Genomic DNA, 13,048 nt, shown 5'->3' with positions numbered 1-13,048 from the left:
TGGGGTCCCTTGCTGGTGGCTGGGAGAGGTGGAAGAGAACTGAGGTGTTTGGCCCTGTTAGATTGCAGGGGCACACACATTCTGTTTTGTGTGCTACTGTAAAAGAAAGGATTTGGGCATTTTACTGTAAGTTTGTTCAAACTGGGGTTTTCCTGGCAGGCAGGGAGAGAGAGAATATGTTAAGACCTACCCAGAAAATAAGCCCTACTGGGTCTTTTGTTGCCAAAATTAATATAAGACCCGGGCTTATTTTTGGGGAAACACGGTAGTGTATCCGTGGAGTGTGTGTGTGTAGCGTGAGTACTCAAATTAAAGTGCACCAAACACCACTTTACATTGATTAAAGGGCATCTACGTACAGATTTCCACTTCTTCTTTACATTTGCTTATAAGCATCGCCCCCTCCCTCCCAATAATGTCTGGGAGGACAACAAGGAGAGGCAGATGTTCCCTTGGCACTGTAAGGGGGTCAGCAATAAATGCGTCCACAGGCAAAGGTGGACGTGGCGGTCAGTCCTCAGGCAGGGCATCATTTTCTCTGTTTAGTGAGTTTGCCCATGCTATCCAGCCACAGCATGAAGAGGAGGTGGTGGACTGGCTTACTAAACCTTCCTCACCCTCCTCATCCTCTGTCACGCAAGCAGATACAAGTGTGCAGTCCCCTGCAGTTGCCAGAGTGGATAAACCTGCCTCCTTGTCCACATCTATTTCTGCCATAGCCCCAACATCAGCCATGGAGGAGTCAGTTGGGTTATTTGACCACAGCGTCAGCCACTTGCTCCTTGATGATGCCCAGTCATTATTGGATTCAGATGTTGGTTCTGAAGTTGAGGATGAGAAGAACATGATCTTAGAGAGAGGGGAGAATACTGGTAGACAAATTGGCATTCATGTTCCCCCAGCCGCAGCATATTGCCAAGTTGTCTCCAGTGGTAATGATGATGATGGAGGAGATGGAGATGATGATGAAACTGAAGGTGAGGTGGCACAACCCCAAGGAGGCCGACATCAAGAAAGAATAGAGAGCAGCCGCCCTATTCCATCACATTCTGCAGCTGTTATCTCCCGGCCCGCTCCCCAAAGCTCAGCTGTCTGGGCCTTTTTCAGCTCTGCAGTAGATCGCCCTGTTGCAGAGAGAATGCAGAAGATAAAATCTCTTGGGGACACGTTAAAGAGGATTTTATTAAACGTTTTTCCTGACTCCAGTAGGTTACAGTGTGGTGAAAAATGTAGTTTTTTCTAGAGGTTTTAAAGTTTTAGTTTTAGGTTTTAGTTTTTAAAGAGAGGAGCCTTGGAAAGTGAGGCATTTCAGAATTTTTTTAGTCCTCGCCGCCCAGGGCTGTCAGCTTCCACATGCCATCAGCAGCTTCTGCATCACATCGGGGCCAAAACAGAGATGGAGAGCTTTCCAGCTGACGATCCACTGACTTACTGGGTCATGAGAATAGACCGCTGGCCAGAACTTGCCCAGTATGCTATTGAGTTGTTGGACTGCCCTGCATCCAGCGTGCTTTCAGAACGGGCATTCAGTGCTTCAGGAGGTTTAATTACTGATCATAGAACGCATCTGTCCACAGACTCCATGGACCGTTTGACTTTTTAAAAAATAAATCAGTCCTGGATTACCAGCTATGAAGCCCCTGATAACGATGTCACTGATTAAGTCTTTTTGGGATGTGGAATCTATGCAGGACTTTGAGGCTACCTAGCTTTGAGGGTGTTCAATAATTTCATCTGGAAGAATGTTTTTGGTATAGGTTTCATGGGCACAATTAACATTCAAAGACCAATTTTTCAGCACCTGTTTGACAGGTGCATATCATTGTAATGTTTTTTGCCTTCATCAAGAGCCCCTCTATAGGGTTACAGTAGGAAGGCACCCCCGACACCCAAAGAGTAATTTTTCTGCACCTGTTTGACAGGTGCATATCATTGCATTTTTTTACAGCATGGCCAATTCTTGCTTTCATCAAGAGTACCTCTATAAGGTTACGGTGGGAAGACGCCACCAACACCCAAAGACCAATATTTCTGCACCTGTTTGACAGGTGCATATCATTGCAATTTTGTACAGCATGGTCAATTCTTGCTTTCATCAAGAGTACCTCTATAGAGTTACAGTGTGAAGGCGCTAAGACACCCAAAGACCAATTTTTCTGCACCTGTTTGACAGGTGCATATCATTGCAATTTTTTACAGCAAGGCCAATTCTTGCTTTAATCAAGATTACCTCTATAGGGTTACGGTGGGAAGGCGCCACAACACCCAAAGACCAGTTTTTATGCACCCATTACGTCTATCCAAAGTGGCACCAGAATGTTTCCAAAAAATCTTGAATCTTGTTCACAGTGCACTACATCGTGGCCTCATCATATACACTGGCTCCCCAGCTGTTGGTGAGCAAAATAAAGGCAGATTGCAGGGAAATTTTTTTTTTTTTTTGTTTTATAAATGCAATTATTGCTGCAGCAGATTCTAGACATGGTACAGATCTGCCACTTTGCAGGTAGACTAAGTTGACCCCCCAGGCACTATATTGTAAGTAATTTTTCATTTTTATGCTTTCACTTTAAAAATCAAAAAATCATTGCTCATTTAAAAATGATGTTTTTCACAAACTTTTATTTTTATTGATACATGTCCCCCAGGTCAGGACCCGGACCCCTATAACCATTGTATGCCCAATTACTTGCGTATAAGCCTTCAAAATGGGCACTTTAGATTTTTGACGTTCGGGTCCCGTTGACTTTAGTGGAGTTTGTTATTTGGGTCCGAACTTTTGTGGTGTTCAAAAGTTCTGGTGCTAACCGAACAGGGGTTCGTTTGGCCCATCCCTACCTACCGGTACTCGGTTGCCCCCAGGACTTATACACAATGCTATAGTGCCTGGCTACCACGCCAGGCCATGTGTGAGCTGAGCAAAGCAAACAGGTACATGTGGTTGGTAGACAGGCAGAGTGGTCTTATTACAGTACAGGTACAAGGCAGGCAAGGTTCAGAATACTTACGGTCAATTCATAGTCCAAAGGCAGACAGAGTTCAGAGAATAGTCTGATATACGATCCGAGGTCATCAAAAAGGGAATCCAATCTAGCTGAGCAGGGCAGACAAACAGGCAGCTTGGAACCCATGTAACATATACAATATTACAAGCATGAGACTGCAGGCTTGGCTGGCCTAAATCAGGTTTGTTCTCCACCCAGAGTTTAGCCACCTCAATCACCTTGCAGGTGGACAGACAGAGAAGGTGAATGCTTTAGCCAAAACCAGGATGCTGAAATGAGGAGCAGCTGTCAAATGACTGGAGTGTTTATATGCTCCTGACAGCATTGTACTCTGCACCATTCCAAATCAAACTGGATTAAATTGTTTTAGGTAGGTTAAGACAATCCTTGATAACAGTTATAAAAATAAGTTGCCTTTTTAGTACTGAGGAATGCATTGTGAAATTTTTCTGGACTGGCAATCTGGCTACAAGGTTTCACTGAAGTTATGTGCATTAGTTGGCAACTGTACTCTGTACTCCTTTAATGCTTTTTTTTGCCCTTGAATTTAATTTGAATTTGGTCTAGGCTGCATGTGTTTTATATTCTCCAGTTTAATCTCCCTTGTTGTCTACCATCCATCTTTGTTACAGATATTCCACACTGTCTTACTTGTAGCGATTTAACACAGCACAATTTCTTCTTCTCTCCACTCCCTCCCCCAGCTCAGTGTGGAGGAGTTACAGAAGACATGGAAGGTGTCATTCTGAGTCCTGGATTCCCAGGAAACTATCCCAGTAATTTGGACTGCACCTGGAAGATCTCTTTACCAGTGGGATTTGGTGAGTGACAGCACGGTCACATTTCATATACAGCAACTTCAGTATGGCAACACCTGCCTAATCAACTGTGACAGCAGAGGTTATCACATTTTATCTGATGGAGATAGATAGTGCTTATCATGGGGATGTTTATGCTGTATGGAAGATTACAAATGTTTTTAAGTTGCCGTTTACACACTACTTATATTTTCCCATACTTGCAGCAGATTTGGTGAACAGTTAAGAAAAAAATCTAAAATGCAGGCCAAAATGGTCACCTCGTTATCATCTTGCTTCATTGTACCAAACAAATTGGATACCTTAATCATACTGTTTAAACATAAACATTTTGATTTTTATCTCACTTATTTAACTAAATGGTTTGTGATTGTAAATTAAAATTTTTTATTTCTCTATTTTCTTGTAAGAGTACCATTATATAATTTTATTTATCCCAAGCCTATAGTCTCTTTTCCATACAAAGCATTAGAGATTTAGGTAGCTGTAGACTCGGGCAACCTTATTTTTCAAATGGTGCAAGACGAGCCAATGGTGAATAGTGTAGAACTTAGGCCTCATGCACACTGCAGCTGTCAAATACCTGTTTTACAGGCATTTGATGTTTTTTTCCTGTACCCAAATGCCCCTCTATGTTAGCTTATGTGTCCATGCACACATAGGCATTTAGAGGCAGGGGCGTCTAGGGGCAGAAATCTGAACGTATCAAAATCACTTTCAAGAGAGAAGCTTTTGGGAAGCAAAAACACCCCATGTGTCTAAATGCGTCTAAATGCTAGTGTTCATTTCAAACGCTTGATGTTCCTAAACAAGTTTGAAAAACGTGGCTTTAAGTGCATTTCTAACACTGCTTTTCTCCTGTCAGGAGAAGGGCATTCACAATAGCATGGTGTGCATGAGGCCTTTCACTGGGCACTCTGCAGCTTCTCTCTTACCTAGGCTCATCTCTTCATCTATGCTGCAGGGCTACATGACTGCAAAGTAGCTATCATTAGAAGAGGAGCAGCCAATCACCAAACAGCTCTTCCTGTTTCAAGGCCACACACCTTAATAACACTTTGGTGAAGTCCATAAGCTCTGTCATGTGTGCAGAGGTACTTTGCTTCTTCTAATCATGAATAATATGCTAAGGTTTTTCTTTTTTTTTAATTATTGATTTGTCACAATAAACCAAGCCAATAAATCCCTGTTACATAGCCACATTTAAGATTTCTAAAGATTTTAAGAGATGACGTACAGGTCCGCTTTAAATAAAAGCTAAAGGCAGATGTACTAATCATTTCACTTACCTGCTGTCCAGTTTTTCCATCTAAACTGTTAAGAGGATTTGGGTTTTAGTTAGCTTGGCACCTTGTTTTATAAAATAATATCTTTTGTTGATTGAAAATTACCATCACACACAGAAGTTCACCTGGTTATTAAAAAGCATTTATTCCATTTCATTCTAACAAAGAGAAAGATAGAGCAAGGCAAAGTAAGCAGGGCAATGAGCTAATTAAATATTAATATGGTCAATGTGGGGAATTAATTGTGTGCATGCCTTCAAGAAAAAAAAAAGTTTTACCAGCTAATTAAAGATGTGGCTTTCCTTAACCCTTCCCCTTCTGTTTGGTTCGATACTTGATTTTTTAATGATCTCAACCGCCTGCCTACTGCTGCACGACGATATACGTTGGCAGAATGGCACCGCTGCGCAAATAGGCATACCCGTAAGTCCCTCTGTCATCGCAGGCTAGCGGGGGCTTGCACGACGCCAGCGGTGCGAGCACGCACCCGCTGCTCGCTGCAAGGGCGTACCCGCGGGTCCCGCTGGACTTGATGTCCCACGATCATGACACGGAGAGGCAGAACGGGCAGATGTAAACAAGGCATTTCCCTGTTCTGCCTAGTGACATAACAGGGATCTACTGCTCCCAGTGATCGGGAGCAGTGATCTCTGTCATGTTCTAGTGAGCCCATCCCCCCTACAGTTAGAACACCATGATTGAACATACTCAACCCCTTGATTGCCCCCTAGTGTTTAACCCCCTCCCTGCCAGTGACATTTATACAGTAATCGGTGGCTATTTTTAGCTCTGATTGCTGTATAAATGTTAATGGTCCCAAAATAGTGTCAAAAGTGTTTGATCTGTCCACTGCAATGTTGCAGTCACCATTAAAAAACCCAGATCGACGCCATTACTAATAAAAAAAAATAATAATAAAAATGCCATAAATCTATCCCCTATTTTGTGGACGCTATAACTTTTGTGCAAACCAATCAATATACGCTTATTGCATTTTTTTTCACCAAAAATATGCAGAAGAATACATATCGGCCTAAACTAAGGAAAAAATTTGGGTTTTTTTTATATTTTTGGGGGTGATATTTATTATAGCAAAAAGTAAAAAATATTGTTTTTTTTTTCAAAATTGTCGGTCTTTTTTTGTTTATAGAGCAAAAAATAAAAACCGCAGAGGTGATAAAATACCACCAAAAGAAAGCCCTATTTGTGGCAAAAAAGGACTTCAATTTTGTTTGGGTACAACATCGCACTGCTGCGTAATTGTCAGTTAAAGCGACACAGTGCCGTATTGCAAAAAATGCTCTGGTCATTAAGGGGGAAAATACTTCTGGGGCTGAAGTGGTTGAAGAAGGTATACAATTATAAACAGAACTATAACTTGGCATAGATTTCCCTACATACAAAACATTTTTCTGTGACCCATATATTGGACAGCAACATTGGCAGAAAAAAAAACATACCTGTATGCTTAAAGAAAGTTACTACGCATGATTTCAGTCATTTGGATACTTTTTGTATGAATATTGAACAATAGTTATGTGTGTGCAGAGATGGATGTCAACCAAACCAGCCTTAAAAGTTATGCTCCAACGAAACAAGGCACATTTGCTGGCCTGCATTTATTGGCATTTGTCTAAGATTCATCAGCAACATTTTGTCAATATTTAATGCTATACACAGCAGATCGTTAAAGAACAGCAACAGATTTTTCTAGCTACATGCGGGACTGTTAAAGTAGAACTATAGGTTGTTTTTTTGTTTTGTTTAGTTTTTTCATTTTGATAGAGAAAGGGCAGGTTATAACCCCTGTCAGATTTTTTTTTTACCAAAATCTGTGTCCCAATCACTTCTTGTTCCACAGCCAAAAAGGAAGTGAGTGTAAATTCCTTCAAACTAAGGAAATTCCTTGAGGACCCCCAGGTCACCAGAATTAGTGTTCTCATTGGAAGATTCCCCCTCTATTACTTTTCTGGGAACACCCCAAAATGTGTGATTTTCTTTTACTTTCACCTTCATTGATAATGGGAAACAGGACAAGCAGAGAGGGCGAATCTCCATATCAGGGGGCACAGACACCAACAAAGACTGACAAGCATTCTAATCCCACTCCACTCTGTCCAAAACAAAATTATTTTTTGAATGTAGTGTTTTAATGGCACCCCCAATGCACTGTTACAGTAAGGGACAATGCATCCACTACACTATTCTTATTGAATGGCACCCCAACAAACTGTTGCAGTAGTCTCTTGTTGTATGGTATTTTTTCCAATAGTACATGTCCCACATGGCTGTACCCAGCTCCTTGTGCCCTTATTGACAATACTTTGTCTATTAGCCTTGAAACTGTACCCCTCATACACTTCATTGGGGTTCCATGCTTAATTTATTTTTGCGAACTGTGCTCAGGATTCAATGAACCCCACACAAATCGAAACCGGGGGAATTTAATCATCCCTGCTAACTATATCTATGCAGAGGTTTTTGGTTGTGCTAGCATGGTACTGCTTGTGTCTCAGCTTAGTCTAGAAGTGTCAGTTCATTATTCATGTTGTCTACAGACAAGTTACTGGTTGGGATTGTGTTAATTTGATGTTAACTTTTCCAATAATCTTCTTATAATTTTCTTTATCAATTAGTTTTGGTTCTGTAGACTGTGTGTGTTGTGTGTCAGGGAGTGGAGGGAATTACAGCACAAGGAAGCTGGCCTAGTGGAATAAGAAGTATAATGCTGACCTTGATAACAGATGGATGAACTCATCAGCCTACTGCTTATACTTCACTGCCCAATCACAGAATGAGACAGAGACAGGATTTTTTTTTCCTACCTAAATACAGTAGCGAAAACTCACGTCACTTGGCTATCTATGCAGCAGGGTTGTGTAAACCCTATGAGTAAATAAACCGATAAAACACAAAGTACATAAGTATTTTATCAGTGCATTTAGCTGTTTGTCTGGAGTTTGCCTTTAAACTGAATATCAATGTATCAAAACAAAGAAAAGGACATTATGTACCTTCATTTTACAATTAATTTGGTGCTTCTTTTTTGACTCAAATATTACATTTTTCTATCACAGGAGCTCATATTCAGTTTCTGAGCTTTTCGAGTGAAGCCAATCATGACTTTGTGGAGATTCGGAATGGCCCTCATGAAACCAGCAATGTGATTGGTCGGTTTAGTGGATCAGAAACACCTGGCAACCTTCTTTCTACGTCCCATGAAACCTCTATTTATTTTCATAGTGACCATTCCCAGAACAAACCTGGATTTAAGCTTGAATATCAAGGTAAGAAGTAGCAAATCATAATTTGTTCTTTACATAAGCACAGTTATATTCAGACCAGTGTTTTATGGTGTAAAATATGAATTGATTGTGGTATTTATTAAAGAAAAACAAGTGCCCAATCAGTGCTAGGTTAAAAAGTTATTAAAGTGTTACTAAACCCCCAACAGTAAAATCCGTCTGTATATGCATTAAAGCATGCTTGTTATACTCACTGTGGGACCTAAGAGGTTAATCCTACGCATTGTGTAAAAAGTCTGTTCGATCCTGTATGCACAGATCCTCCCCTTCTTGCATTGTCCCCATAACATGTCCGCATAAGACAGTGTTACTGGAGTCATGCACATGCACAATTTGGAGTGTAGTGCTTTTTTTTGTTCTTGGGAGAGTGCATGTGATCAGCACAGGGCCAATCATCAGTCCAGGGGCCCTGCATCCTGATAGGACAGCCAGTGCAGTATGAAAACATCCTACAAGCTTTAACCAGGCACTGATAGAAGTCACAAGACTGCTATATACTGCTGATGAGAAAAGGTATCTAGCAGTTTATATTTACTAAAATTATTGTATTTCCATGTTCTGTGTACTGTGGGAGATTAGATATAGTGGATGCAGGCACTTGGGTTTAGCAACACTTTAGCTTAGAACAAAAATGTTGAAGCTGTGTTCATTTAATATTGTAACATGGTCAGCCCCCAGTAGCCATTTCCTGAAATTCTTAATCACCTGTCCCCAATCCCGCAAGATATTAATCACAAAGCCACAGAGCTACTTATCAAAATCTTCTGAGAAGGGCCTGAGCATGCATAGTACACTGTAAATTAAATCCTATGGAGAGTTAAAGAGGAAGTAAACCCTAATGGGTTTTACATCCTCTTTATTTCCCTGCAAAGGTAAAGCATAATGGGCTACAATGCACTGCATAGTAGCCCATTATGTGTCACTTACCTGAAAACAAAGCCTGCGATGTCACCCCGCTGTCCCCACTAGCATCATCACCCCTCGTCCTTCCGGTGCCACGAACTCTGGCTCTGTGACTGGCCGGAGTTGCACAACGTCACTACCGCGGGAGCTGCCAGTCATGGCATGACCCCCTTTAGAAACTGCATAATCTGCCCTTTCTAAAGTGCGCATGCGCCATAGACAATATTTGCATTTTAGAACTCCCTAAGATTCAGGGAGACTCCCAGGAAGCTCTACAATTTATGTTAACCACTTCCCGCCCGGCCTATAGCAAAATGACAGCCGGGCGGTGGTTCGGTTATCCTGACTGGGCATCATATGACGCCCTGCAGGATAACAGTCGCCGCGCTCCCATGGGGGTACGCATCATGGCGATCTGTGTAGCGGTGTGTCAGTCGGAGGCTCTTTACCACGTGATCAACCGTGTCTAATCATGGCTGTTCTCGATGTAAACAGGAAACGCCGTTGATTGGCTTTTCCTCACTCGCGTCTGACAGACGCGAGTAGAGGAGAGCCAATCGGCAGCTCTCCTGATTGTTTATCAGCGCAGCCGCCCCGCTGATGCCCACACTAAACCACCAGGGAAGCCGCCAGGACCACCAGGGAAGGGGGCAACATGTGGATGACCAGGTATGTACGCCATGGCCATCCACATGTGCAAATGAATGCCCAATCTGTGCCAATCAGTGCCCACAAATGGGCACTGACTGGCAACATTATGTAACAAATGACATCAGTAATGCCCAGCAATGCCACCCATCAGTGTCACCCATGGCCATCCACATGTGCAAATGAAGGCCCAATCTGTGCCAATCAGTGCCCACAAATGGGCACTGACTGGCACCATTATGTAATAAATGACATCAGTAATGCCCAGCAATGCCACCCATCAGTGTCATCAGTGCCACCCATCAGTGTCCATCAGTGCCACCTATCAGTGCCCATCCGTACCCATCAGTGCCCATCCATGCCACCTATTAGTGCCACCCATAAGTACCCATCAGTGCCACCCATAAGTACCCATCAGTACTGCCTAGAAGTGCCCATCAGTGCCGTCTATGAGTTCCCATGAGTGCCCATCAGTGCCATCTATGAGTGCCACCTATCAGTGCCCATCAGTGCCAGCTATCAGTGCCCATCAGTGCCGCCTATCAGTGCCCATCATCAATGCCTGTCAGTGCCACCTCATCAGTACCACTTCATTGGTGCCACCTCATCGGTGCCCATCAGTGCTGCCTTATCAGAGCCCGTCAGTGCAGCCATATCAGTGCCCATTATTGAAGAAGAAAATGTACTTATTTACAAAAAATTTTAACAGAAACAAAGAAAAACTTTTTTTTCAAAATTTTCGGTATTTTTTTATTTGTTGCGCAAAAAATAAAAATCGCAGAGGTGATCAAATACCACCAAAAGAAAGCTCTATTTGTGGGAACAAAGTGATAAAAAATATGTTTGAGTACAGTGTTGTATGACCGCGCAATTGTCATTCAAATTGCAACAGCGCTGAAAGCTGAAAATTGGCCTAGGCAGGAAGGTGTCTAAGTGCCTGGTATTGAAGTGGTTAAGGTACATGTGTGCCTGCTTTAAATGTCTGTGTGCAGCTTTGCAGATTTAAAGTAATTATAAAGGTAATTTTTTTTTTAAATAACAAAAATGTCTATACTTACCTGGTCTGTGCAATGGAATTGCACAGAGCGGCCGCAAACTTCCTCTTCTCGTGTCACCTGCCGGTGATCCTGGCCCCTCCTCTCTGTCCAGTGTCCCCATGGGAAGTGGCTTCCCATGAGGGAACTTGTGCATTCTCGCTCCCAAGCCCCACTGCTGCACCCATTGACACTACTGCCCTGTACACACGGTCAGACTTTCCGACGGAATATGTGCGATCGGATTGTGTTGTCGGAAATTCCGATCGTGTGTGGGCTCCATCGGACTTTTTCCATCGGAATTTCCGACACACAAAGTTTGAGAGCAGACTATAAATTTTTCCGACAACAAAATCCGTTGGCGTAAATTCCGACCGTGTGTGGAAAATTCCGACGCACAAAGTGCCATGCATGCTCAGAATAAATTAAGAGATGAAAGCTATTGGCTACTGCCCTGTTTATAGTCCCGAAATACGTGTTTTACGTCACTGCATTCAGAACGATCGGATCTTCCGACAACTTTGTGCAACCGTGTGTATGCAAAACTGTTTGAGCCAACATCCGTCAGAAAAAATCCATGGTTTTTGTTGTCGGAATGTCTGATCAATGTCTGAACGTGTGTACAGTACGAATCCTCCGATCCCTCGTCACTGGCTCTGATTGACAGCAGTGGGAGCCAATGCCTCTCAATGCCCTAGCAAAGCCAGTGGGACCTGGAAGAGAGAGGAGAGAAGAGCTGCAGAAGTACACAGTGCTTGATCGAATGAGGACTTAGGTAAGTCACAGGGATGGGGGGGGGGTGATGGAGAAAGGTGATGCCTAAACATTTTTACCTCAGGTATAAAATGTTTAGGCCTGAGAACCACTTTAAAGTGACTATTATTCCATTTTAAGGGGTCTATTAATAAAGTAGACAATGTAACTTTCACAAGCATTCCCTGGTGGAGAACCACCCACGTGTATGTGTTTTGGTAGTGACTAATTCTCTACCAACGAATGTTTGTGAAAGGAACGTTCTCTGATTTATACATAATCCCCTAGGCGATGTGCACTTTTGCAGTTGCATAAAGGCGGCTTTAAGTTAGACCTGTTGATATTGATCCTTGCCCACATACCGTAAATAAATATTCCTTCTAGAATTAAATTACTATTGAACTGTAAAATACAGACAAAATTCCAGGCAAAAAAATTTTTAATTTTATTTATTGAAAACTTACCCCATGGTTCAGTAGCATATCCATTTTGCCAATATTATATACTTGATAACTTTAGTAAAAACTTCAGGTTATATTACTTTAGCAGTATTTACCATATGAGTAAATGCATGTAGATTATTTAGCCAATATGACGGTTCTATATCACTAGTCAGTGATATAGCATGATGTATTCCAAGACAGACAGGGTTAAGGTTACCATTTATCCCTGTATCCTGGAGACAATCCCTGTTTGAGGGGTGTGTCCCCAGCAAACAAGCGACCCCAGTAAAATCATTGGTGGAGAAGTGCAATGAAACAGCCTTTAAAAAAATGTTGCAAGTACAGAAAAACTAATTCTGCTAGATATCCAGTGGGCACCTTCCTAACTTCAGCAGCACGCCTGTGCTTCACTCAAATCTGAAGCATAGTTATGAGCCCAGCCCAGTTCTCTTCTGTGTACTACAGAACACTTCCCCTATGTTATGTAATTGAGTAGAGGGTGGGGTGTCCTGTTTAGACATGTGCGGTTTGTTTCATTCCGAATTGAAATTTTGATACATTTTTGTTTTGGAAATTCAGATGTATGCAAATTTCTGATTTACAATAGTACCGAATTTAAACGAATCCAAAATAACAAAAAAAAAATTCGGACGAAATTTGAATTCAAGTCATTTTCGAATTGTTTTCGAATAATTTTCGAATTCGAATCATTTTCCAATTTTCAAAGACAATAAAATAGAATAGAAAATAAAGGAGTAGTATAGCAAAAAAATAATAGAAAAGAATATAACAGAAAATAAAATAATAGAATAGAGTAAAACAGAACAAAATACAGTAGGTGACCGCGATATTG

General features: G+C 41.8%; 1 protein-coding gene across 3 annotated transcripts in view; it reads left to right on the top strand.

The window, feature by feature from the left end:
- The window catches only part of CSMD2 (CUB and Sushi multiple domains 2), a 1,533,565-nt gene that overhangs the window by 1,370,367 nt on the left and 150,150 nt on the right, over positions 1-13,048 (top strand). For all 3 annotated transcript variants that reach the window (XM_073615428.1, XM_073615429.1, XM_073615430.1), the window contains 2 exons: positions 3,710-3,826; positions 8,187-8,396. In XM_073615428.1, coding sequence (XP_073471529.1) covers positions 3,710-3,826; positions 8,187-8,396 — 327 coding nt within the window. The remainder of the gene's footprint in view (positions 1-3,709; positions 3,827-8,186; positions 8,397-13,048) is intronic.

This window comes from Aquarana catesbeiana, linkage group LG02 (genome assembly GCF_042186555.1).
Source record: "Aquarana catesbeiana isolate 2022-GZ linkage group LG02, ASM4218655v1, whole genome shotgun sequence".
NCBI classification, from domain to species: Eukaryota; Metazoa; Chordata; class Amphibia; order Anura; family Ranidae; genus Aquarana; species Aquarana catesbeiana.
Note: the sequence above shows the minus strand (reverse complement) of the source record. Positions and strands in the feature narration are given on the sequence as shown.